General features: G+C 47.7%; 1 protein-coding gene and 1 pseudogene across 7 annotated transcripts in view; both read right to left on the reverse strand.

The window, feature by feature from the left end:
• The window catches only part of RANBP3 (RAN binding protein 3), a 55,242-nt gene that overhangs the window by 27,450 nt on the left and 650 nt on the right, over nucleotides 1–27,142 (reverse strand). For 4 of the 7 annotated variants that reach the window (XM_037165372.2, XM_037165371.2, XM_037165370.2 and 1 more), the window contains exons 2-3: nucleotides 6,921–6,976; nucleotides 1,213–1,401 (exon numbers count right to left, since the gene is read on the reverse strand). In XM_037165372.2, the coding sequence (XP_037021267.2) occupies nucleotides 1,213–1,401; nucleotides 6,921–6,976 (245 nt within the window). Of the gene's footprint in view, nucleotides 1–1,212; nucleotides 1,402–6,920; nucleotides 6,977–27,142 lie in introns of those variants that run through there. The other 3 variants (XM_037165375.2, XM_037165373.2, XM_037165374.2) reach the window with 2 other exon arrangements.
• Nucleotides 23,836–23,948, reverse strand: LOC119063826 (uncharacterized; annotated as a pseudogene).

Genomic DNA, 27,142 nt, shown 5'->3' on the forward strand with positions numbered 1-27,142 from the left:
ACACAATAACGAACAACACTCAACTCAGAAGGGGGTTCCAGGAGCTGCTCTGCCCCGAACCAAAAAAGCAATCACCTAACTATTGCTCTGTTGGCTCTTGTGTGAGGGCTTGGAGGCCAGGACGCTCTGGCCTAAGTGCCTCCTGGCTGGAATCTTCACTGAGCTTCTGAGTACAATACCCCAAACCCACTTCTATGCCAGGAACGACTGCTTCCCTGCTGTTCCCAACCATGGTAAAAATGGTTACTTTTTTATCCACCACACACTGATTTCTCCGAAGTGTTAAAAGGCGACTCCAGTCTCACTCCGGCTGACACATGGCTTCTTCCTGCGTAGCTTAGGGTTTGGTGCCTGTAACTGAAATTCAATGGTTTCCTTAAGAACACAGGGTGCTGGTATGCGACACTGGGACTGCTATAGGCCTGGGCTTGTGACACCCTGGAAAGCTTCCTGGTGTTCTGTGTGGCCGAGTGGGGTCCTCTCTTTTCTTGTTAAAAGTCATTTTTCCCTGTCATGGCATTGGGGGACTCGGTCATGAGGTACCTACAGAGTTTCCATCCTGAATGTACGATGATGTTTACCTTTCCCAATTTACCAGACTCCAAACACTCAAGACATTTCTTTTTCTTGAGAGTTCACAATCTTCTCCACCTATAATCTTCAAAAGCCTTCTTAATATGAAGAGGGCTCAGGGGTTCCTTCTGGGTTCGGAGAAGAGTCCTCTTCCTGCCTGATCGAAGGCAAGCAGCTCCCGGCCTCGCCAGTGCACCGCAGCCAGCCTTGCGGGGCATCTGGCAGCCCCTCTCTCCCTACAGTTGAGGGAGCCAGAGCTCCTTGTGTCCTCAGACACTGAACTGGGAGGCCCAGACTCAGGGAGAAGAGAAAGAACAAATGGAGAAGGGGTCGAATTTTATTTGGAAGGTTCTACCCACTATGCGTTTCCTCTTTTGGCCTCTTGTGTCTCTTTCAACAAACAGGACTGGCTTTTTGCTGTGGGTATTTCCCCCGCTAGAGCAGTCTTCATGTAAAGGGGACCAAATTTTCCCTGGCTCTTTGGCAGCACAAATTAGAGAGGTGAAGAGATCCTGGTCATCTTTTCAGTTATCATCAGCTGCTTATAATCTAGAGTCTAAATCTGAGGGACCCAGAGGGATAGGGTTGGTCTGGGTTGGGACCCCTGGGCCACGGAATGCTGGGTGGAGGTGGACTTACCCCTGCCAGTTCTCGTGGAAAAGGAGGAAGATGGGCTTCAGGAGTGCTGGCTGAAGCGCTAGCGGGGGCAGGAGGCTCTAGAGCATGCTCACCAGCTGACTCGGGGTGACCTGTGCCACGGTCGGGAGCCTCAGCCTCCCCCCGAGGCTCCTCTCCCGAATCCGACAAGTCTTTTTGCTCTGCAGAGGACTGGGAGCAAAAAAGACAATTTTCCTTCAATGTAAATAAAGGCTGCAACATGGGGCAGGGGTCGGGGGTGGGGACTGAAGGGCTAGAGATGGCTTGAACTCCAGCAGTTCCTGCCCAGGAGGATGGGCCAAGAAAGCTGGCACGAAAGTGTTGCTGTGCAGGAAGTCTGGACTTTCGTTTTCAGAAGTACAAGGAGGCCTGGCACAAAGCTACCCTGCTTATGGGCCACGAGTGAGGAAAAACACTTCTGGTGATGAAAAGGGGGGGCAGTGCCTCTATCAGATGGGAACAGGGATGATTACATGTTAATAACATGTCTCCTCAGAGATGTGGATAAGGGAACTGCCCTTGGCACCACTTCTGTCTGCTAGGAAAGGTGGGGGGCAGGCTGGGGACACCACGCAGACGCAGGATGGGGCGTCCAGGGTCAAAGCCTTCTGCATCTCATTCTAGTTCTTCTAGCTGCTTAAACCTGAGCCGAAGGAAGAGTTTCTCATCTCAGTGAGTGCAGGTGTGGGGTGGCCGAAGGAGCTGGCAGAAACACAGAGAGCTGGTTTTATGTTGGGGAAAGGGTGGGAGTTTAGTTGGAACCTTGGCTGGGAATTTCCCCAGGCTCAATCCAAACACCCTGGGCGAGGGCTTATTTGGAAAACAGCCAGGGAAGAGAAAGCTGGCTCCAGAAGTCTTCATCCTTGAAAGCCCGACACCCCTGGCATTCTTTGAGCTGGTTCTTGGGCTTCTGGGGGCTGGGGGGGGGGATTCTGTGGCCAAGACTCCCTTTTTGAGAAATGGGTTAGAAAGCTGATGTTCTGGAAGGGGGGGAGGGTCCACTCCTGCTTGGCCTCTCCCACAACTCAAAGCCATTTCTCTGAGTCTGTGAACTAAGTGACTACGGGGCTCCCTACCTCCCCACAGACAGCGCTGTGTTTCTTCTGAGTGTGACGTGACTGAGACCTCTTTGGACAGGGTGTGGGGGCTATTTCCTAACACGTGAGCTTGTCAAATTAAAAGAACTACATGACAAGAAGATTTAAGAGACCTTTCAAATATTCTTAGGAAAGCAATAGTAACACAAAGTTAACTCATGTGTATATCTAAAAAGCCACCAAACCAACTCTGCCTATCCAGGGTCTGAGACCCACAGACACAAAGGCCTCCTCCCCACGCTGCTCCTCCCACCTGCCAAGGGAGCCCAGGTCAGTTCTCATACTAGCCGGCTGCTACTTTATGGCTAAAGCTTTAACACCCAACAAGAGAAAATTAAACCCAGAGCTCTGTGGGAAACTGCCTTTCTCTCTAATTCGAACCACTTGGATTTTTTTTTTAATCACTGCTTTTAGAACATAAAATGCCCCCATGGCATGGGGAACTCAAAATGAAGTCTAAATCGGAGCACCAGAAAGAAGTACGAATGCTATTCCAGCATTCTCTCCTTGTGTCTGGGTGTTTTTGCTGGACAAGAAAAGCTCAAATCCCCAAGACAGGGCCTGTAGTTTTCAATGTTTCTTAAAACCAGACGTCATATCCTGACCCGAAGTCATATGTCATAAAATGTACGTGGCTGATGAAAGTAACAAAAAAAGTAAAAAAAAAAAAAAAGTGCACACAGGATACACATGTTATACTAACAATAAGCTTCAAAATTAGGTCTAAACACACTATACAGAATTTTCAGCAACACTGGACTTTCTGCTGAGAAGTATTTCTGCAACTGCTTCCTGTCTTTTTACCAAATGGGCATTATCCTGCCAGCGCAACCTCAAAGCCACCCCCTTCAGGTTAACAAATATTTGGAAGATAAAGTAACTGAAAAAAAAATTTAGTCACCACAAACAATAAGAAAACCCACAGGAGAGTAAAATTCTTTTCACATAAAAAAAGACTGCCTCCAATCACGGCAGTTAATAAAAGGTTTCATTTTTGCTTTAAAAACACAAATGCACATAAATGTAATAAGCATTTCGCAAGGAGTGCCACCTCGAGGAAGCCTGGAGACATGCAAAGAGAAGACTGCCTTCTTAACACTGGATGACAGGAGGATCTGACAGGTCCATCTGTGACGCCACCAGCAGGCCACTAACAGCCATCTGCAGTGCCCTGTGAACGTGCAGATCGCCAATGAGGGACTGACAGTGAACGTCAAGCGGCTTCACCACTACGCAGAAACAAAAACGCCTAAGGCTGGCAGCTTAGTTTTTCTTTTTCCTGATTTCCAATCTTTCATCTCAATTGTGATTCAGTGACAACAGCTGGGCCTCTGGTGTGCTCTCCTTTGAAGGGGGGCGGTAGGTATAGGGGTTCTTTGAAGCACATACCACTGGTGGGTTAGAGACCATTTACTGACAAAGAAATTAATGGTCCCACAATGACAATGGGACTACTTAATCTTTGTGGATCAAGAAGTGGCTCAAAAAGCAGCTATAAGCGACATTTTGGTGACAATTGGGATGATTTATATACTGGAGGTGGCTTCTGAATTAATGATCATTTTCTACACTTGATCTTAGCTCAAAGGCCAAGAAGCAATACTGATCACTTTCTTATGGGTGGCAATGGCACAGGGCACGTACCGGCGGCACCTGCGGGAGTCAGATGGGCACACGCTGCAGTTGTGTGCTTCTGTCGCTAACAACAAAGATGATACAGTGAAGCCTGGTGGAGAGTACCCGAGTGTCCTCAGTACCATTCTTCTAACTTTTCTGAGGCTAAAAATTTCAAAATAAAACACTGAAAGATCAAAAGAGGGAAAAAAGTTCGAGCAGAAAAACACCAGCCCCAACAACTTTTTCCCTGCTCTGGGCCTGCAGTGTGAGAAGGAAGTGGGCACGGAGAGAGAAGGAAACAGGAAGATTCTCCATCGCTAACTTTTGTCCGAGGTACTGTGGCTGCCTTGCAGAGGCTGCCCTTCCATCTTCCTTGAAACGGGAAGTCAAGGAGCAAAGCTAGCCGAGTTACTGTGTACTTTCTGCCTCACTCCTGAGCTGTCACAGCAACAGGGAAAGAAAGGAAGATTCTGTGTTCACATGGCCACTATCTACCTGACAGCTCAGAAAGTGGCCCTAAAGGACAGTCACGAAAGCTCCTCCTGCTCCTGCTGTCAAACACAGAGGTTTCCCACACCCTTCCGGTGATCTTGCGACAGAAGTGGAGAACTGACCTCTGAGGACCTGGAGATCAATTATTTTTAGAAGTCTGGCAGAGTTGGCTTTGAGTCATTATTTTGGTAAGAACTGCATTTGCACACTTTAAGATGATGATGACTATCTACCACTTTTCTGGTTCAACGTCACCATTTACATAATTTCCATAAAACTTATGAAGGTAATGGGAGTGGGAGGGAGTAGAAGAGGGTAAAGGGGGATAAATGGCAATGGAAGGAGGCTTGACTTGAGGTAGTGAGCACACACTATACGATGATGTGTTATAGAATTGTATGCCTGAAACCTTTAATTTTAGTAACCAATGTCACCCCAATAAATTTGTAACAAAGTAAACAAAGAAAAAAAACCCAAAGCAACAGAACCACCTCAACTGTGAAAATAATACTGAAACAGGAATTAGTACTTTTCAAAGCATTTTGAATTTAGCTGAACAAATAGAGCATTTTAGTTTTTCACCCTGTTGGCTGTTCAAAAGTCCTCAAGTTTAAAGAATTATTAAATTCTATTGCTTACTTAAATCTGAGGTCAGCACAACTTTTTCAGTAAGGGGCCAGATACTAAATATTCCAGACTCTGCAGGCCTATAGGGTCGGGGCCCTAATTACTTCACTCCGCTGTTACAGTGGGAAATCAGCTCCAGCTACAGTGAAGGGGATGGGCCAATAAAACTTTATTTACAAAAACAGGTGGTGGTGCTGGGCCTAAGTTTGCTGATTCCTGCTTTAAGCTAAAAGTGAGTCAAAAGATGATCATAATAAAACTCAAAATTCTAGAAAACCCTGACTTAATGGAAAACCCGAGAAGTGACTTTTACACCTATAAGAGAAATGAATGGAATACATGCCTTTCTAAAAAGCTAGAGGAAACACACCAGCCCTTCAGGGACTGACCCTTTTCCAAGGGAAGGATGATTAAAAACACAGGTAACTAAGCTGTTAGTACATGTCAGAGTCCCAGGGAGAGGAGACAGCAGAGGGTGATGTGACTGTAACATACCTCCTGGAAAACAACAAAAACAAACAAAAACAAAAGGAGGGAAGAATACTTCCTCAGGTTTTCTGGTTCTTCAGCAGAGGACTAAAGATGGGAACGTTTAATGTGAGAATGAGCCTAGCAGAGAAGCCCCTGCCCATACGGAAGACGCTGCTCAGTGAGAGGGGGTGTGGGTGGCGGGTTGTAGGGCAACCCCTCTCCTTGTTGTCCCCTTTATACACAAGCTCTCTTCCTGGCCTAGTACTTGAACATTTTCCAGAAAAACTAGGCTGCGCGCGCGTGCGCACACACACACACACACACACACACACACACACACAAGTCTGGCCTTTCCTCTCAGACCAAGAGACAAAATCTACAAGCAGCAACTGGACTGCCAGGAGTCTCAAACTGCCAGGCCAGCAGCCCTCAACCTCAGAGCTGGCCACCCTGCTGTGAGACTGGGGGTCCAGCTGAGCACCTGACCTGTGGATCCCCAGCCCTGACCCAATTCTCAAATGTGCTTCTTATCAACAAGCTTGCAAATGGATTTCACAACACAATGCTCCCTCTGAAATCTTGCTATGGGCATTAAATTACCTGCTATCTTGCCTGGGTCATGGGTGGGGAGGAATCATCTTTTTTTTTTTTTTTTTGACAAATAGAGGGAGTCCTCAGACAAGCTTGGGAAGCATTGCCACAGAACATCAACTAAGTTTGGACACAACTTCCATCCTCCACACTGATTTATCATACAGGGATATAAAACCTGTAACTTCAAGATAAACAACATGTGACAGTTGAAATTCGACTGAGGTACCAGCTCATCACTATGAATTGGACAAGGTATTTCCAACAGTTTGATCAAGACATTGAAGATCCAAGAGGAGAAAGCAACCCAACAAAGATGACTGGTATATATACAGTACCAGCCAACTAATAATTATTTTAAATACATTTACGCTAACTTGGTTGGGGCTGAAAAATTCCGATAAAATCTTTAGATAAAACTCCTATCCCCCCCCCCAACAACCACCAGTGGTCTCTCACACAGTTCTTCTCCCCCTCCTGTCCCTCCTCTGCTTCCTTCTACATTTTCCTTCTACTCTTCTTGCTCCCACTGGTTTTCCTAATGTAGTATTTCTAAGTCAATTAGTTCAAAATGAGGGGAAAGCTCTCTACCACCATTTTAAGAAGGAGGGTCTCTGAAGCTTTCCACACACGCCTATCTCAACCTCTCGCCATGGTAACTGAAAGCCACTGGACCTTTTTCCTCCAAGCTCGATGTGAAAGCTTAAAGGGCCGAAGCATCCTTGGCCATGTGACCTAGGGAGAGAGATCCCGGAAAGAAAACAGAGGTGAAGAGAGAACATACCAGCCCCTTACCTTTTGTCCTTTATCCTTCTGAAACACAAAGACGGGCGGAGCAATGGCAGGCTTTTCTGCAAAAAGAAAAATTGGTGTTTTTCCCCCCAACACTATTTCATACAGTAAACAAAACTACATTTGTTTGTAATAAGTTAAAAACAAAAAACAAACCCAATATAAAACTAGTAATTCCAAAGGACGTCAAATCACTTAGAAAACAGTTTTGTGACTTAGAGACACGGCACGTTCAGTTTGTGACAATGTGACACTTAATGGCAGGGTATGTATGCTTGTTACACACCAATAAAAAACCTTTAAGACTCACTTAGAACAGGCCGCATCACCGATCAAGGGAGCACGGTGGGGAGCGTGCCACACGGTGGGGAGCGCACCACGTGGTGGGGAGCGTGCCTCGAGGCAGGGTGCTGGAGATGGCAGCTATTCAGCACCAAATGTAGCTTCAAAGAACCCTGACATAGGGAAGTTGATCTTTATGTGGCATCTCCTGGATTTCAAATGCTGGAGACTAGTTTAGGTTTTTTATTCTTATTTTCTCAAACCACAGGCCCACTGAGGCCACAGGGCAACCAGTTTGAAACCTCTGCCCACACGGCTAGAGCTCTGTGGAGAAGCCCAGCCCAACACTCCACCCGGTTCTCTGAGAGCAGCCAGTCAAAAAAGAGGATTTATGGAGCTGTGCGAGTCTGAGAGTCCAGCTTGCATGGCTGCTGAAGGAGAACACCCTCTGAGATGTCCTGTCACTTCACGCGACCAGGGCTGTGCCGCTTGCTGTTCTCAGGCAACACAACTTGTCTCTTATCCAGGGGCAGCCCAGGCAGCCTCTGCGGCCAGCTAGCGGCTGTAGTGAGGACCGCCTTTACCCCCGGAGGCGGCCCCTTGTCCTGGGTTCCGGGTGTGCTCACGACCCTGAGGGGGGTGCGGTGCCCAGGGCCTCCTTCGGCATCCAAGGGCAGGCAGTGGATGGGAAGCCAGGAAAGTCAGGAATTCACAGGGCACCCACACGGTCCTGCCGTCACAGAGCCACCAGTCGGGGAGGCTGAGATTTACCGGGAATTTACATCTACCCAACTCTCCCCCAGCAGGACTTCCATGCAGAAGGGAGACACTCGTGGTTCACAGTTCCTAAGAGTGGTCACGTGGGGGGAGCTGGGAAGTGTCTGGTCGTGAGTGTCAGGAAAACGTCCCTGAGAAGAGGCTGCTGTGTTGAAGTCTCATGAAGAGCCTGGCAGGGAGAGTGGCAGGGGTGAAGGCATGGCGCCCAGGGGTAGATGGTGGCCATGGCGAGAACTTAGGAAGGCACAGTGGTTGGTTTCGGTTTACAGAGACAACAGTTTGGGGGAGAGGGTGATATGGGGAGACCAGTTGGAAGGGGACAGCGATCATCCAGAGTAAAAACAGGGTGAAGACAAGGTTTGAGGAGGAAAAGGGAGAAGACTAAGACAATCAAACAGACCCTCTTCCACTCCCCACCCCCCAAACTGTCCCTCCCTGGAGAAGCAGGACAAACGTCAGTCTCAACCTGGGGACAACGGCCCACTGATAGTGACCATTCCCTCTGCCGTGCTCACTGAAGCTGCACCATTCCAGAGTCCGATTCTCCGTGACAGTCCTCAGTGTGCACAGCCCATGGTGAACACGGGTGAATGACGTGCATGAGGCCAAAGTGCTAAGGGAGGAAGGTGGAAGGATCACCATCACGGCTTCCGTCTGTAGCCACGTCCTCGCACAGTGCGCAGCTGCTGCCCGACACACCGGGATGGGGGAATGAATGAACATGCCTACGCCAGGCAATAAATGATAGCAAAGCAATGCTGGAGGGACACTGGGGGTGGCAGCAGCTTATCCACACATTTACCACAGGGAATCCCAGAAACCTTCCGGCGCTGCCCTATATACCACAAGCCCAGCATCAGGGGCTGGAGGTCCAGGCCCCAGCCTCACTTCTGTGTTCAACTCCCTGCCAGCAGCAAGGCACTGGGGCATAGAGGAAGCCAGGATTTTGGCCAGCCCAGCTCCTCCAACCTCTCATTTTCTTTAGAAAACCCTCTCTCCCACCTCCGAGTTTCAGATGGAGCCTAGCCCTTGGTCCAGCCTGAGGAGAGAGAGGTACTGTGTGCCCTGAGCCCTGGGGATGCAGCGGGGTGGTAAGTCCAGGTTGCTGATGGTGAATGAGACTGAAGTCCAGGATTTTTGTTGGAGCTACTGGGGAAGGGGAGTTCTCTCTCTGCTGAGCTGGTGGGAGGTAACCCTAGGGCTGCCAGCAGCAGCCTGTCATCACAAGAGACTCTGGACTAGGAGTCAATCCAGTGGGATGTGGAGGAGGAAACTAAATCCTGCTGCTGGAGGCCCAGGGTCCAGCAGGCCCAAAGCTAATCCCACCCCCAACACTTTTCAGCTAAGTCAACAGATGCTGAGTTTTGCTTAATGCACTCTGGATATCTGCCCCTTGTGTCTAAGGGCCTCCAGCCTGACAGTGGGGCCTTGCTGCTGCGCACTTCATTAAACACACACACTACTCCCCAGAAGAAACCATGTTTGGCCTCACAGGGGTCTTTCTCTTCACAACAGGGATCACCAGCTGATACACGATGTATTTACGTCTATCTCCCTGACTAAGATGTCAACCACAGGAGAGAGGAGACTGCCTGGTTCCCCTTTGCTGTCTGTGGTGTGAGAACAGCACTTGCGACTCGCAGGGACTCCACAAATACCTGATGAGAGGATGAGCAAGGGGAGAGGACACTAGAGAAAATTACTGCCAGGCTGGTTAGGAAGGACTGGACAAAGAAAGAACCATCTGGATGGCAGAGGAAGGGCTTTCTGCACTGCAGGCACACAGGAGGGCGACTAAAGGAGGCCTGGGCTGTCTGTGGGCCCAGGGACAGGACCACATGGCAGGGTCCAGTGTAACTGGGAGAGGACCCATCTCAAGGAGGAACAATTCTGCACTTCAACTGGCACGTTGCTCAGCTGGGGTAGAGAGAGGTTACGGAGGGGACCATGGGGGTCTGAGCTCTGAAAGCAGCCACACAAAGAGCGGGAGCACCAGGTGAGACCCAAGCAGATCCGTCCTTATGAACTCCCACCTGCCACCACCTTTCAACTGCAGATATTCCTTCTAGGGCTCTCCTTGAGGGCCCCTTTAAGCCTGGCTTTTGCAGAGCAGCCACAACCACTGGGGTGAAACACATGCTTAGAACCCTGCAATGCCCTCCCAGACTAGGGTTGGAGCCCCTTCAAATAAACCATCTCTCACCTGCCCATTACGGTGGCACTATCCCCTGCATACCCCATGCTTCTGTCACACTGCTGGAGTTCTGCCTGGTTTAACTCCTCTGCCTAGAACACTTTCCTTCCCTCTTTCTCTTCCATGGGCAGCACTCATTCATGACACAGATACAGACACCGTCTCCTTCAGGAAGCCCCCAGTTTGTTTATGTATTTACTTTTATTAATTTTTTTTTCTTTTAGCCCTGGCTGGTGCGGTTCAGTGGATTGAGTGCTGGCCTGAAAATCAAAGGATCCCTGTCCCTGGCTGGTGTAGCTCAGTGGATTGAGCGCGGGCCTGCAAACCACACAATGATTGCGGTTTGATTCCCAGTCAGGGCACATGCCTGGGTTGCAGGCCAGTTCCCAGCAGGGGACTCACGAGAGGCAACCATACATTAATATTTCTCTCCTTCTCTTCCCCTCCAAAGATAAATAAATAAAATCTTAAAAAAAAAAAAAATCAAAGGATCCCTGGTTTGATTCCTAGTCATATCACATGCCTGGGTTGTAGACCAGGTCCCCAGTAGGGGGCGTGTGGGAGACAACCACACACTGATGTTTCTCTTCCTCTCTTCCTCCTTTCCCTTCTCTAAAAAAAAAAAAACAAAACAAAAACAAAACACCTTAAAAATATAAACATAAATATAAATTAATTTTTCTTCTATTGATTCCAGAGAGAAGGAAAGGGAAGGAGAAATAGAGGGAGAGAAACACTATTCAGCTGCCTCTTGCACATGCCCCTACCAGGGACTGAATCTGCAACCCAAGCATTTGTCCTGATTGGGAATCAAACCCATGACCTTTGGGTTTGAAGGATGACTGCCAACCAAATGAGCCACACCGGCCAGGACAAACCCCCAGTTTAAACTGTGCTCCCAAGCATACTCCGGCTTATATGGATCATACCGAGGCTACTTGTCAGGGAGACTGGGAGACTATGCATATAGCATCCAAAACAACTCTGCACCTTACCTGATGGGTACCACGTAAGAATCATACAATGAATGTCTGAACTAAACTGCTCTGTACTTCATGTGCATAACATGAGCTGCTATGTAATCACGAATATCTACTAAGCTCTTATTCTGTCCAAGGCATCATGAGAAAAACAGGGACAGGAAGGTGGGGGCAGAACACTTTAGGCTAAAACATTTGATCAGAAGAGAGGAGTGTGTTTGTACACAAGGCCCAAAGCGCACAGCGGGTTGTGTATCTGCTTGCAGGCAGCTTCTACTTCTGGAACAGAAGCTGTGTAAGAGCCAGGTCTCTGTTGTGTTTACCTCGGAGTCTTTAGAGCCACACACAAACGAATGACCAACAAACAGTTACCGAGTGAACGAAATGTCCTTCACTACAAGGACTACGACTGAGAAGGGCGGGGCTGTGGCAGCCCATGTTGGGTCCTACTGAGACCCCCACTGAGGGGAGGTTTGGCAGTCATGATAAACCCAACCATCGAACTAAAACATACCAATGAACTTCAGTCAGTCAGTTCTCTACCAAAGCCATGAAGCACCAGAGTCACATTTCATTTCTGCTCAGTTCCAAGAGAGCCAGAAGTTCACAGATTGCCAAATTAGTACTGGCATCACAAAATGACGATATACATGCACCCCTTCCAAATAGGCTGGCCCTGCCCTCATCGGAGTCACCACAGATGGTTTTTTCAACTGTTGCATCACCAAATAGCTTCTGGTTGTCAAGGAATGAGGTTTCTACATGATCTGCTTGAATGCCCAGCCTAGCCTTTCTTTCACAAGGGAAAACCACCCCGGAAACTTCTAGAGATCCAGGACACCACTAAGACCTAAAATATTACAATCTTGATCAAATGCAAATTATTCAGTCCAGACTCTGCCAACCAGGTGTTTTTCCCCCCCCTTTTTCTGTGAAATGCTGCCTGTAAAAAAGCAGCCTTCCTGGAGAACTGGCTTGACACACCGACATATGAAGGGTTACAGAAACTCACAGTAAACAAACTTGTCTAACCAAATGCTGCCCAATTACTTGACTACGGATCCCCCCCACCTTCTAGAACATCCTCTACAAAAGCCTGACAACTGTGTTCCATGGGCGACTGTGGCCACAATGGTGTGTGTGAGATAGAGTGCCCAAGTTGCCTCAAAAACAGCCCATCTCTGGGTGGCATGGGCTCTACTGTCTGGGATGTGTCAGGTGCTTTGGCCTCACCATGGTTTTCCGAGTGCCACATGCACGCCAAGTCCAAGGTGGCTACTCTGCTCAATGCAGACTCTTTCTGTGCCCAGGAGAGCATCAGCCCTGTGCCTGATAATGATCACACAACCCAGTGGCCTATGGTCTCAGTCCACACCCCCACCTCCCCAGGGCAAACTGTATGTGTGTGGGTGAAGGGGGGCTCACTGGTCAGTGGAGGAAAAGCGTGAGCCCCTGATGACATCCTGGCTTACAGCATGGGCTCTCCCCTCTGCCACCCTCCACCTAACTGTGAGGTTCAGATGCAAAATGGGACAGCCCAGCTATAATCCCCGAGGGCAGGGCCTGTGTCCTGCATCTCTGCTGATCTGTGCTCTCATTCCAAACCTGTTCCAGATGTCTGGGTCCCCTAACCTCTGCTCTCGGGACCCTGCTTCCAAAGGCATTGCTGACATGGCCACGACTGTCAGAGCGCGTTGTCCGGCCAGCCCAATAAAACTAGAGGGCAAGTGATGAGTTCTGGAGTTGGCCCAAGGCTTGACAAGTAATACGCCATCTGCTTTGGTTAACTGTGCACTTAAGTCAGTAGCCGATTCTTTGAATCCTGATGGAAACTAAATCAAGACACATTCCAAGATACACAGTGAGTGGGGCAACAAATTGCACATCTTCATTGTCAAATGTTTTTTTTTAAAAAAATATTTTATTAATTTTTTTTCAGAGAGAGGGGAAGGGAAGGAGAAAGTGGGAGAGAAACATCAATGTGTGGTTGCCTCTCATGTGTCCCCTACTGGGGACCTGGCCTGCAACCCAGGCATGTGCCCTGACTGGGAATCGAACCACCGACCCTTTGCTTCACAGGCCCGTGCTCAATCCACTGAGCTACACCAGCCAGGGCTACATTGTCAAATGTTTAACCGTGTAATGCTTTACATAACAAATCCAGATTCTAAGATGAAAATACAGACATTCTCTCCACTCCCCCCCTTTCACATAAACTTTCCTTCAGGCCGTGGAGGGACTGGCACGCTGAGATCCCAAAGGTGGACTGTCCTGTGACAAACTTTGGCAGCCCCCTGTGGCCGCCTCCGACCTTGTCTGAGGATCTTGGTTAAACTAAATGGAAGAAAACACGCAGACCCAGGAAAATGTGGAGAAGGGAACCTGGATTATCTTTCCTGTTCTGTTTACCCCCCACTAAATGATGACTCGAACACCTGCCAGGAAACAGCCCCTCTGGAAGGCCACTTGGAATTGCTGTCTAAAATGTCAGCAAGGTTCTTGTGTAAATGAGCTTTAATCCTGGGTTGATGTGTCTTAATCTTCTTATCTGTGTGAAAAATATGGAAAGCATCTTGCCCATACAAATAACAGTATTAACATGTGGCAACTGCTTTAATCCTGTGACACCATCTCAGCCCCTCAAGTCACTGCTCTTCTCAGGAATTACTATAAACAGTTCTGTGCAGGAACATGAAGGTGAATTTGTCACTGAAGTGTCAACTCTGTTCACAGGCTAATTCTCTGGTGAAGAATGACACTGATCTCAACCATGCCGTTGCCAGGTGACGCCTCCCTGTGTGAGCAGACCTGCTCAGTGGCTGCCCGGCCCAGGTAGTAGAGGGTAGTGGGCCCCTGAATTCTCTTTCCTGGCACTCGAATACATCAATATTTCTCCTCAGGTGACTCTCGGCTGGTCTCATGCAGATCACAGGGGGCACAATTCTGGGAGACTATGCTGTCTTTTATTTTCCACATTTTTTTTCCTGGAATCACCCTCACCCTCTTTATCCTGCCATCACCCTCACCTACCGAAACCTAAGACAATGTTTACTGGTCTCACCTTACTGCCACACCTTGACACTTTTAATAACAGTGAGAGCGACAAGTAACTCACAATCGTTGAATGGCCTTACTAGACAGTGGTAGGTGCGCCACACGCCCAGTCTCTCTGAATGTTATCACAGCCCCCACGGCATATTTATCATCTCTGATTTGCAAATCATGAAACAAAATGAAGTGGACCTGGACAGACCAGGGCCTTGCCTGACGTCACAAACCTGGCAAGTGGCAGAGATGGGTCAGAATCCTAAGACTGACTTTCCGAGGGAGCAGGGTGCCTCCTGGCCCGCCCCACCCTGCCCCCAGAAGCCCTGCTCAGGCCAAGCAGCAGTCTGCCTCTTCTACTTATTGGCCCTGCAACCAAACCCTCCACCCCTGCCCCACACACTACACTAGGCTGCTGAGGGAAGACCTTACACTTTGGGCACCTCTGTACCTTGACTTCAAGGGAAACCTCACAAATTTATTAAATAAATCACACAAAGCCAGCAACCTCACCTGACATAGCTGATAAATGCAGGGATCTAGTGCTGACAGCACTTCTCTGTTCTGCAACTAGATAGCACGACACGAGCACGGCTGAGGTGAAGTGTAAGTGCTGAGGACTGGAGAACAGTTTCAGGGAAGACAACGCAAACCCCTCACAGGAAGGAGATACGGACGACAGAACTCCTGCCAGGCTGCAGACCCAAATGACGCAACTTGGGAGTGTGGGCTCTGGTTTTCGCGTGCACTCACACTGGCCTCAACCCTGTTAATTCACTTTCTTTGCACACTGTCTTTCATCCAACAGGGCTGGTACCTAGACCCCAGAGACCTTCAGGAAGGACTGAATGAACTGATGCAGACAGAGGCTGGGAAGTGGCTGGTACACAACCCAAATTCCATGCCGACATCATCATCATCATCATCATTACACAGAGAAGACTGCAAATGCTTTGATTCCCCCTTAAAGCACGGGACCTCGGGTCCCCAACAACGATAAAGGCCTTACATTTAAAGGAGGGTTTGGCCCTTACAAGAGCTACCTGGACGCCAGGACACCTCAACACAAACACTCAGCACCTCAGATCCCCTCTGGCAAGACCTGATGGAGGGCCAACTAGCCAAGCCTCGCTCCCAGAAGCGCGATTCACTGAGTGCCTGCTCCATGCCAGACACCAGGCTCGGCACGGTCACGGCTCATTCTTAGGAACAGAAAACAAGTACACAGGGTTGAGAGATGACGAGGTAATTCTGCAGACAGGTGCTATGATAATGCAGGGGGTGGAAAAGAGTGGCTGGGTAGAAGGGGATGGGTGGGTAAGGATTCTCTGAGGTATCACTCGAACCTTAGACAAAATGGGGTGAAGACCAAATACACTGGGCGGAGAGAACCCCAAGTATTAAAGTCCTAAGGTTATCAAGACCCTGGAGGCCAACATGGCTGAAAGTGTTCACAGGGAAAGGTGGAAGGTGAGCTGGGGAGGGGGTGAGGAGTCTGGACTTCTCCAGTCTACAGGGAGGCTGGTGGAGTCCTCCAAGCAGTGCAGTGACATGATCTTACGTGTGTTTGTGTTTAAATCCTCACCCAAGGATATGTTCTTATGGATTTTAGGAAGAGAGGAACATTGCGTGGTTGCCTCCCATATGCACCCCGATTGGAAATTGAACCTGTGACCTTCTGAGTACAGGATGACACTTCAACCAAGCCACCTGGCCAGGGCTAGTTTACAGTTTTAAAAGACCCACCCTGGCTGTGGCCCTCATGTGATCCTTCCCTGTATGTGTGTTAGAAAAGTTTTGTAATAAAATGTTGGGACAGATCGTCCTGGGAGCAGTGAGGAGAAAAGATCTCAGGGAGGTATAAGTAGATGCAAGGGGAACATGAGGAGGCCTCCAGGAGTCATCCAGGTGCGAAGTGGCAGTGAGGATGGCGGCTCAAGCTAGTCTTGTAGCTTTAGAGAAAGGACAAAGTGGGTGGGGCTGCATATCCTGGAGACAGAGCCTGCAGGTCCCTAGCTGTGGGGACAGGGACAACTGTAATGAGGCTGTGAAGGCACGTCCTGCGCTCTGAAATAGTTCTTGCTCCTCTGACAAGACTCCGCAAACAGGGTGCCCTCTGCAACCCACAGCAATGATGATGAATAACCCAGACCCTGAACTCTTAGATGCCCAGCTCCTGCTCAGTGGGGAAAGCCAAACTCAAAAACTGCTTTCCCCACTCCTGCTCTGCTGTTACAGATGCACTGTAGGCATTAACTGAGCCAGCAAATTCCCAAGATTCTGTGTGGCAAACCTGGGGTAGTTTAACTTAGTCAAAGCATTTTAAACTTACTGCAGAAGCAAGGCCTGCCTTCTAAACCGTGCATGGGGTAACCACTAATGTCTGAGACTTCCTACTTTTCTTTGTCAGAGTGAACGCAGTGCCCCATGCCTCAGTTTTCAGGAGGAGAAGCTCCCACTAAGCTGACAGTACTGATCCACAGGAAAGGATGCCCATGGGCTCTTCAACTCAGTGGCTGGAGGTAGGCATGCCGGTACCAGCCAGCTCTCCCTGCTTCGGCCCCATGAAATGGAATGGCCTGGACCTGAAAGGCCACAGAAAACACTGTTCCTTCTTATTAACAGTGATATGAAGTCCATGATGCCTACATAGGTGCTAAAAGGCCACGAAGGTTAGGAGGGTGAGCTCTAAGCTCTAGTTGGCAAATAATTTATTCCTGGGTAGTTTTACTTAATCCTATAACCCAATTCTCACCAGGGGTATAGAGGACAACAGGCAACGTCTGGGGACATTTTTGGTTATCAGTCGGGAGGAGCTGCTAATGGCATCTACTGGATGGAGACCAGGGACATTGATCAACATCCTACAGTGCACGGGATGTTCCTCCAATCACAAAGAATGGTCCAAACCCAAATGCCAACTGTGCTAAGGTTGAGAAACCCTGAATTAGTTATTCAGAAAAAAACTGAGTCGGATCCCTGACTCGTATCATACACCAGAGTAAGTTCCTGATGTGTCAGACAGTACAAACAGGAACGACCCCCAGCTCCTGTGACTGACCTCCGTCCTCCCTCTCTACTCAGTCTGTGTATTTCAACATGTGCAGGACTAGGACTTTAGAAGACCGGATGATTACAGAACAGTCCTGGGGGGTACTCGACAGACTCCCCTAATGCAGGGAGTCTCAAATGGGGTGACTCTGCCCCTGGGGGGACATCTGACAATGTTTGGAGACATTTTCCTTATCATGACTGGAGGGAGGTGGGTGCCACTGGCGTCATGTGGGCACAAGTGAGAGACACTACTAAACATGCTATGAGGCACAGGACTAACCCAATGATGAGGTGCAGAAACACAGCTATAATCCCAAAGGAGTTTTTCTCTACTCAGGAAGTCAATCAGAAGAGTAATAGCCAGTTGTGACTGACAGGTACCAGCACACGCCAGTGAGTCAATGGCCAGACATAACTATCACATGACTATCCTCAGACTGGATTAGTACTGTTCCCATTCCACAGATGCAGGAACTGAGGTCCAACAATTTGCTTGAGGTCCTGGGCAAGTGGCAGAGATGGAGGCACAAACTGAAGTCAGTCAATCCTGGTGCTTCCAAACGTGGCACAAGGTATTTACTGGAGCCGGCTGGGCAATCCCAGTTTAAAATCACCTGGGGGCTGGAAGGACGGGAGAAGCCCACTCGAATCTCCCTACAGGCCCTGCTCAGACCCTTTACAATGGGGATCCACATCACACGCCAGGGATTCTCCAACTTTTTAGCGTTAGAATACCTTTTCCCAATTACAAATTATTGAGGCTCCCCAAGAACTTTTGGAAATGGGGGCTATAGCTACCGATACTTTCTGTATTAGAAATTAAAACTAAGAAAATGTCAAAAATCAGTTAATTTAAGTCAGTAAAGGTTTACCTAAATAAATTTTTAAAATGAAAAACAGCTTTTGAAAACAAAGTAAACTCACGAAAAAAGGGGCATTTTACACTGTAACAAAGCTCTAAAGCATGGCACAGAATACAGCCAGACTCTCTCATCTGCCTCTACAGTCCATCTGTTGCTATTATAACCTCCGGAAAAGACTCCACTGTCCATTCGCAAGAGAATGTGAGTGAAAAGGGGAAACGATGCCTTTGTATTGTTATGAAAATAGTTCCGAACTCACAGTCCCCTTGAAAAGGTCTTGGGGACTCCAGGGCCGATGGACCATCTTGGAAAACTGCCGCCACCTGCTGCTGAGTACGAGCACCAGAGGACACTGGATCCTGAATCAATCGCCGACAGCCAGAGCTTTCCGCTGGAGTAGAGTACCCCAAGTGAAAAGGACGCTACGTCAAAGAGGGGTTACGGAGGGCAGAAACCCAAATGCCAACCTGGGTTGGGCAGGCGCCGGAGGAGGAAGTGGGCCAGGCCCAAACGACTCGGTGGGAACTGTGGTGGCTAGGAGGGCACACAGCCTATCTCAAGGGCAGCAGCTGCTCCTCAGACCTGGCAAGTCATGTTATACAGGGATGCAGGCCAAGGCTGGTTCCTACTTTTCAAGAGAAATCAGAAACTTGGATTATTTTTTTCCCCAGAAACCTCAGAATTCTTAAGTGTTGGCTCATAATTAAACACAAACAAAAACCTAAACGGGCCAAATTAAACATGTCTGCTTGTCTCTGAAGCAACTTGCAACTTCTGCCTGTGGTTTTCAACTCTGGCTTCATGTCATAAAAATATCTGTGGGGCTTTTTGAAACTATAGACGCCCTGGATCTTCTTCTGCAGCAATCTCTGACCATATGGCCTAGGCACCGGTTTTTATTTTCCTCCGTGACCTGCTTAAACTATAAACAAGTGGGATATGCAATCAGGCTTAAGATTCACAGCGAGTGCTATGCAATAACTCCATGTGGCAACAACCGAACAAACTGTGGACAAGCAGGGCTTTACTCTGAGGCCCTGTGCTACATAGTTTTGTAGTTTGCTACTGAGTAGCAGTGACCTTCACAATAAACAGGACTCTATGAGACCAAAGGAAGGTTACTGCACACAGGTGGCAAAAACAAATTCTGTTCGAACAAAATGAAGAAATTTGCTACCTGTACTACCACTAGGTCCTGAGTGGATAAAGATACAAATGGCAAACCTATTTGCTTCTTAACTGCTTCAGAGTACCATGGAGAGCTACAAAGGCTCCACCGTGTTTACCAGCCACCTCTGCCACCTGCCTTTCTCAAGCACAGGCTATCTCCCAAATGCACCTCACTACTCCCAGAATGGCCCTCCTCTCCCACTCTACCCTGTTCTCTGCCTGAACTCATCTGTAGGCCAGAATTCAAGGGGTGCCTAAAATACTTGCTTCACCAGCCCCAAACACTGTCCCTTCTCCAACATCGTTCTAACCTCACCAAATGTCTTCGCCTCCACTCACTCCAACTCCCTTGGACTATAAGCACACACCAGGTCCTGACTAGCCCGAACTCCCACTGAAGGCGAGAAGGTAACGGGACTGCTGGGGCAATTCCGTTTTCCAGTTAATTGAGAGGCAGGCTGAAGACGTGGTTTAAAAGTTTAAACTTGCAGAACTATAAGCTTTTCAGTTTATACATAAGAGCCTGAGGAAAACTGAAATTTACTTCAAAGTGTATAAAGATTTCGTAGCCTTGGAGGTAGCACGACACCCCTCACTACTGCCAGGCCCCATCTGCTGCAGACATGAGAGGCGCTGGAGAGTCAAATGTGCATGCTCTGACCTGAGGACAAGTCTCAGAGTTAATGTTTATCACAACTTCATGAAAAATTTTAAAATAGGTGTCTATCTAATTTATCCTAAAAATTAAGTTTAGTGCAGGGGTAGGGGATGCTGAGAATCAAGTGAACTGAGGAGTGCAACTGAGTTCTGGTTCATAAAAAAAAAAATTAGTTGCAACTCATTCTCTCAGGGTTTAGGTTTTAAGCCAACAAGTAAGATAAAAACTTAGAAAAGCCAAACCTTGAAAATCTCTAGACTGACAGCTGGTCAGGCTAGAGCAGTAGTTCAACTGGAGGCAGTTGTACCACCCTGCCAGGGGATACTGGCCAATGTCTGGGGACATTTATGGTGGTCATAACTGGGGGAGGGTGCCACTGGCACATAGTGGATCAAAGCCAGGGAAGCCCATCAACATCCCACAATGCACAAGGCAGCCCCAAACAAAACATGATCTGGTTCCAAGTGTCTACAGCACTGAGGTAGAGAACCCACCGCTAGATGATCGCAATGAGGCAGGACAGAACTTCGGAGGGCCAGCTCCCAGCAGCCTCCATCACCATGAAGGGCTGACCCACAGACAGAGTCGCCAGCACTATTCAAATTCATTTCTTAACTCTTTTTTTTCTTAAAATTTTTAAAGATTTTATTTATTTATCTTTAGAGGGGAAGGGAAGGAGAGAGGGAGGGAAATATCAATGTATGGTTGCTTCTTGTGTGTCCCCTGCTGGGAACTGGCCTGCAACCCAGGCATGTGCCCTGACTAGGAATCGAACTACAATCCTTTGATTCGCAGGCCTGTGCTCAATCCACTGAGCTACACCAGGCAGGGCTTAACTCTCTTTCTTCAGCACTTAAGCTGAATGTGTCTATAACATGAATTCACTGTAGTAAAAATAGCTCTCATTTACTGTTTACCACTGTGGGCTGAGACAGATACTAAACAATTCATATGCATTAATTCAGCCAGTGCTCCCAGAAACCATGAGATAGACATGATCATCATTACTGACATTTAATTGGGGAGGAAACTGAGACTCAAAAGGGTTAAGAATTTCCCTAAAGTCACTCAGAGAGCACAAGACAGAGTCAAAACACAAATCCAATTTATAGGGCAAAACCTGTGCCTCATCATCACTTTATTATTTTTTCCAAAGATTTTATTTACTTTCAGAGTGAGATGAAGGGAGACAGAGGGAGAGAAACACTGCCTGGCTGCCTCTTCTGCCCACCTGACTAGGGATGGAACCCGCAGCCCAGGCATGTATTCTGACTGGGAATTGGGCTGGCGGTTTCTTGCCTTGTGGGACAAGAAACTGAGGCACACTGGTCAGGGCTTACCTTCAATTTATACTAGTGGATCTCAATTGCTGATGTTTCTCCTCACCCCTGACCTGGGACATTTTGCAATGTCTAAGGACATTTTTGGCTGTCACAACCCCTGAGAAAGGAGTGCAGGGGAGGGTGTGTGCTACTGGCATCCTGTGGGTAGAGTGAGGGTCGCCACTAGGCTGCTGAACACCTTACAAGGTACAGGGTGGCTTCTATCACAAAGAATTATCTGACCCAAAATGTCAATGGAGCCAACGTTGAGACCTGCTTCATACTGGATCTCGGGTTCCTACCACGCATATCCGCAGGCCAGTAAGGATACAAATGTATATGAGATCTTTTTGTTTTTGTTTGAGCTGTGACTCCAGACTGGTTTCAAAGAGTAGTTTACTAGTTTTCCTCCAAGATGGAGGCACAGGTGGAGATGCAGTGCTTTCTCCCACAACCGAGGTGAGAGACAACAAAATATTAGCAACAGAAAACACAGCCAGAACACAGAAAATTGAACTTTTTGGAAGTCTGATAACAAATTCTTCAGCCTGACCGGTAAGAGGGGCGAAGCCAGCAGCTGGCGGGGCGGGGTTGCACAGGAAAACTCGGTCAGACGGACTGGCGTGGGGTTGCAACGGGCAGACCCAGTGAGTGACCCGCGTACTCAGCGAGGGTGCAGGGCGGCGGGTTGACTGTGGTCCCGCATTCATGCGCAGATAGACCAACGAGAGAGTGGGCGGTGAGATGATGGGACGGAGCAGGCCCCAGCAGCGAGAGGCAGCAGAGGGGGCTGCCATTTCCCTGCTCTGACCCCGCCCCCACATACAGCATCACAACCAAGCGACCTGGGTGGCCCCGCCCTGGTAAACACCTAAGGCTCCACTCCTCATACTTAACGGGCGCAAACAGACCAAAAATGGCTCAAAGATCTCAAAGCAAGCCCTGGCAGGTGTAGCTCAGTGGACTGAGCGCGGGCCTGCAAACCAGACAATCACGGTTCGATTCCCAGTCAGGGCACATGCCTGGGTTGCAGGCCGGTTCCCTGCAGGCCCGTTCCCAGCAGGGGATGCACGAAAGGCAACCATACATTGATGTTTCTCTCCCTCTCTCCTTCCCTTCCCCTCTAAAGATAAACAAATAGCCCTGGCTGGCGTAGCTCAGTGGATTGAGCGCGGGCCTGCAAACCACAGTATCGCGGTTCGATTCCCAATCAGGACACATGTCTGGGTTGCAGGCCAGTTCCCAGCAGGGGACGCGTGAGAGGCAACCATACATTGATATTTCTCTCCCATTCTTTCTCCTTCCCTTCCCCTCTCTCGAAAAATAAATAAGTAAATAAATAAAATATTTTTTAAAAAGATAAATAAATAAAATCTTTAAAAAAAAAATCTCAAAAGCCCCAGAGCCCATAAATCTAAGCAACGAAGAAATAGCAAAACTTTCAGATGCACAGTTCGAAACACTGGTGATCAGGATGCTCACAGAACTGGTTGATTATAGTCACAAATTAGAGGAACATATGAAGGCTAAACTAATTGAAATGAAGGGAATTGCACAGGAAACCAATAGTGATGAAAAGGAAACTGGGACTCAAATCAAGGAAGTGAACCAGAAGGAAGAAAATAATGGCCAAACAGGAAAATATGAAGAAACAAGAATTCAAAAAAATGAGAAGAGACTTAGGAACCTCCAGGACATCTTTAAATGCTCCAACATCCAAATTATAGGAGTACCAGAAAGGGGAAAGAAACAGCCACCAGTGGAAAACTTATTTGAACAAATAATAAAGGAGAATTTCCCCAATCTGGCAAAGGCAATAGACTTCCAGGAAATCCAGGAAGCTCAGAGAGTCCCAAAGAAGTTGGACCCAAGAAAGAACACACCAAGGCACATCATCATTATATTAGCCAAGATTAAAATGAAGGAGAGAATCCTAGAAGCAGCAAGAGATAAGGGGACAGTCACCCACAAAGGAGTCCCCATCAGACTGTCAGCTGATTTCTCAAAAGAGACCTTGCAGGCAATAAGGGGCTGGAAAGAAGTATGGCAAGTCATGAAATCCAAAGACCTACATCCAAGATTGATCTATCCAGCAAAGCTTTCATTTAGAATGGAAGGACAGATAAAGTGCTTCTCAGATAAGATCAAATTCAAGGAGTTCATCATCACCAAGCCCTTATTATATGAAATGTTAAAGGGACTTACAAAAAGAAGATAAAAAAAGATGAACAGTGAAAGGACAGCAAACTCACAGTTATTAACAACCACACCTAAAACAAAAGCAAACTAAAAGGACAGCTAGATCAGGAGCAGAACCATAGAAATGAAGATCACATGGAGGGTTAGCAACAGGGGAGTGGGAGAAGGGGGGAGAAGGTACAGAAAATAAGTAGCATAGATGGTAGGTAGAAAATAGATAGGGGGGAGGGCAAGAATAGTAGGGGAAATATAGAATCTAAAGAACCTGAGATACGTGGTCATAAACTAAAGGGGGGGAACAGTGGGGGAGGGGGTATGCAGGGTGGAGGGGAATGAAGGGGGGAAATAGAACAACTGTAATGGCATAATTAATAAAATATATTTAAAAAAAGGAGGAGTTTACTATCTCATCTCTGGGTTTTATGGAGACTTACTTTACCCTTCTGGGTTAGCCATCTAAGACACTGCATCAACCTTGAAAGGGCACAGGAAAGGGTGACTTGGGATTTTTACAGGGTTTTCTATGGCTTCCTGCACTCTTTCATCAACATCCCATGGATCTGAGCAATTTCTTTCAGAAGTCTGAAACCCATTAGATAGATGCCTGTTGTTCAACCCAGGGAGCCTGGGGATGTAAATTTCCTTTTTGGTAAGGAGAGCCAGATTTCAGCCTTTGAACCAAACTGGCACCTAGGAACCCTCCCATTGCCATTTGCCATGTGCTCTGGGTCACTTCATTTCAAGGACAGGGATATACAGAAGCTTAGAAGTCAAGCCAAAGATAATAGAGACAAACTCCCCAGGCCCAAGGTAGGTGTGGGACAGGCTCTTGCCCCACAGACGGGGTAGGACTGGAACCCTAACCTGCCACAAATAAGCTGCAGCTGCGCCTGCCGGGCTCCACGAGACTAGCAGGCCAGTGACGCATATGCACCGCACATGCTGGTTAGGCATGTATGTGGTATCTTCTCGAATCTTGAATTCGAGATTTCTTATATCTCAAATACACTCTGCTTACCCTCCTCCCATTCTTAACCTTACCAAGGTCAAAGTGCTGCCATACAATGTCAGTCTACAATGAAGAAAAACTCCAGAGACAGGATGGTTAGAATTTGGGATGTTATCAATAGTGAAATGCCAGAAGAAAATATCCTAAAACACAAGTGTAACACACATACTCTCTCTTCTAGGGGAAAAGCATCCAACTGGACTTTAAAAGTCACAGACTATAGGACTACTAAGAAAGGGCTATGGGAGTTGCTGTCAGCATCCCTGAAAAGATCACATGGAAACAGGGGCCAACAAGATACTGTATTGGATACACTACTGGAATAGTTTCTTTGTACACAGAGGTACTCCTAACCTGTCCAACTCAAGCCAGTGGTTCTCAACCCTGGCTGCGTATCAGGATCACCTGTGCTGCTTTTTAACTGTACAGATGCCCAGGGCCTATCAGATACCTCACAGAATCAGAATAGACAGGCTGTGGGGACTGAGTATCTGTGGTTTTAAGAAAGCTCCCCCGGCAATCCTGGCGCCCAGCTGGGGTGGCCAGCCATGCCTCAGACTCACACAGAGGTGGCAATGGCCTAGAGAAGAGAGATAAAGGGTGTGCAGATGGACTAGCTTAGGATCCCAGTCTGGAAAGACAGAATCCAAGAGGGCAGTTGGAGCTTAGACAGCAAGAGGAAAGCACACGGATGGGGACAGCCCTTAGATCTTCAAAATGCATAGTTAAGGAAGTCTCAGTTTACACGGTGGATAAGAAATTAAACATCCAACAAATGGAGTAAAGAAGCACATAACAAATTAAAGGATGGCAGTGGTATGTGAGGTGTAAAAAGCCACTGAGAGTTGATTTTCTGAGGACAACTATGCCACAAGTAGTGTTGGAGGTAAAGTACTAGGTAAGTGTGACATTTATTAGGCAAAAGACATTCTATTTTACATTTACCAGGTCAACTATGTAATTTACAACTGACAGCTAATGTGTCAAGCATACGCTAGAAATGGCATCTCTAGAAAGCAGGAATTCATAATTTTCACTTTATGCTAAAAGATGTACCTCACAATGAAGGTCCTCACTGTTCATTCATTCATTCAACAGATTTTTTTGGATACCTACTCTGTGCCACACACCACTCTGGATGTAAGGGCTCCACAGTAATAATGACAGACATAAAGCCTTGCTATCATGGAGTTTATATCCTAGTAGAAGAGTAGCTGAAAAAACAAGTAAGCTTCACATGCCGGATGGTGACTAAGTGCTGTGGAGTAAAATAAAGCAGGGTAAAGGGGATAGGGAACGTGGATACAATTTAACATAGGTGGCCAGAGGAAGTCTCAGTAATAACCTTTGATTAAAACTCTGAAGGAGGTAAAGGAGTGGGCCATGGGGACCCATGGGGAAGAGTGATTCAGGCAGAGGAACCAGCATAGGTACAATGGAGGGAGTTTATGGACTACTCGAGGGGTACTGAGAAAGCCAGTCAGGGAGACAGTGGTAGGAGAGGAGGTTAGAAGGTATCAGGGGCCACTATGACTTCTGGGCTGAGAAGCTGTTACCCGAATAAGGGAGGGACAAGGGGTAGCATTGTGGGTGAGTGGTCACCCTCTGGAAATATTTTCAAGGAAGAACCGACAGGATTTGCTGTGGCATATAAAAGAAAGAGAGAAGTCAAGGTGACTTCAAGGTTTTGGGCCTGATTCAAAGAATGGACTTGCCTTTTACTACAATAGGAGAAGACTGCGGGATGAATGGGTTTTGGGGGACAAAGACAGGAGTTTTGTTTGATATGCTTATTAGACATCGAAACAGATGTTAAATATGATGTTGAAAATGAGCCTTAAGATCAAGAAACTGGACAGGCTGAAGATGTAAATATATAAAGTATGTCATATTGATTCCCACTTGCCCAGTCCCTCTTCTGCCTTTAAATGAATCTTATGAATGGAAAGCTCAACCCTCAATGGGCCCCTTTATCTTATAGAAGAAACCTGGCATAAAATGGCCAAGGTAGGAGGGGGTTCTGAAGCCAGACCTCATTGATTCACATCCCTGCTCCTTACTAGCTGTGTGACCTGCTTTGGGCAAATCATTTAACCACTCTAACTCAGGTTTCTAACTAAGACCATCGGGCTACAGTACCTACCTCAGGGAGCTTTTGTATCACTCAATTAATACATGGTGATCAAGACTTTGAACAGTACCTGGTACCATCCCAAATGCTCCACCAGGGTGAGCACTTATTATTATCATTCATGCATTCATGAGGTCCAGTATGGAAACCTCAGGACACCCTCCCATAGCAGGGAGCGTGTTACTGGGAATCAGGGCCAGGCGGGGAGATAGCCTGACTATAGTTGTGCACCTAGAAAAGGAGGGAGCTAAAAATAGGCCTCGGAAGTCCAGAAGCTACAGCGGTTATCAACCCATCGGCTTATGGATTGTTTTCTCTAGGGATTCGGAACTGCAATCTTGTCAAAAACGCTCAGGAGGGGATGTCAGCGATCCACAGAGGAGGGAGATCACAGTCTCCGTTTCTCTCTGTAAGTGAAGCAAAAAAAGGCCAAAGAGAAGCCAAGACTTTCTGCGGCTCACATCTTGTGGCCGGGCCTAAATGTGGCTAGACCAGGCGCGACTCTCAGGTCGCCACTAACGATCTGGGGGAACTGGCGGGA

The sequence above is a fragment of the Artibeus jamaicensis genome, unplaced genomic scaffold (genome assembly GCF_021234435.1).
Source record: "Artibeus jamaicensis isolate MK-2021 breed Jamaican fruit bat unplaced genomic scaffold, CSHL_Jam_final scaffold_537, whole genome shotgun sequence".
NCBI lineage: Eukaryota > Metazoa > Chordata > Mammalia > Chiroptera > Phyllostomidae > Artibeus > Artibeus jamaicensis.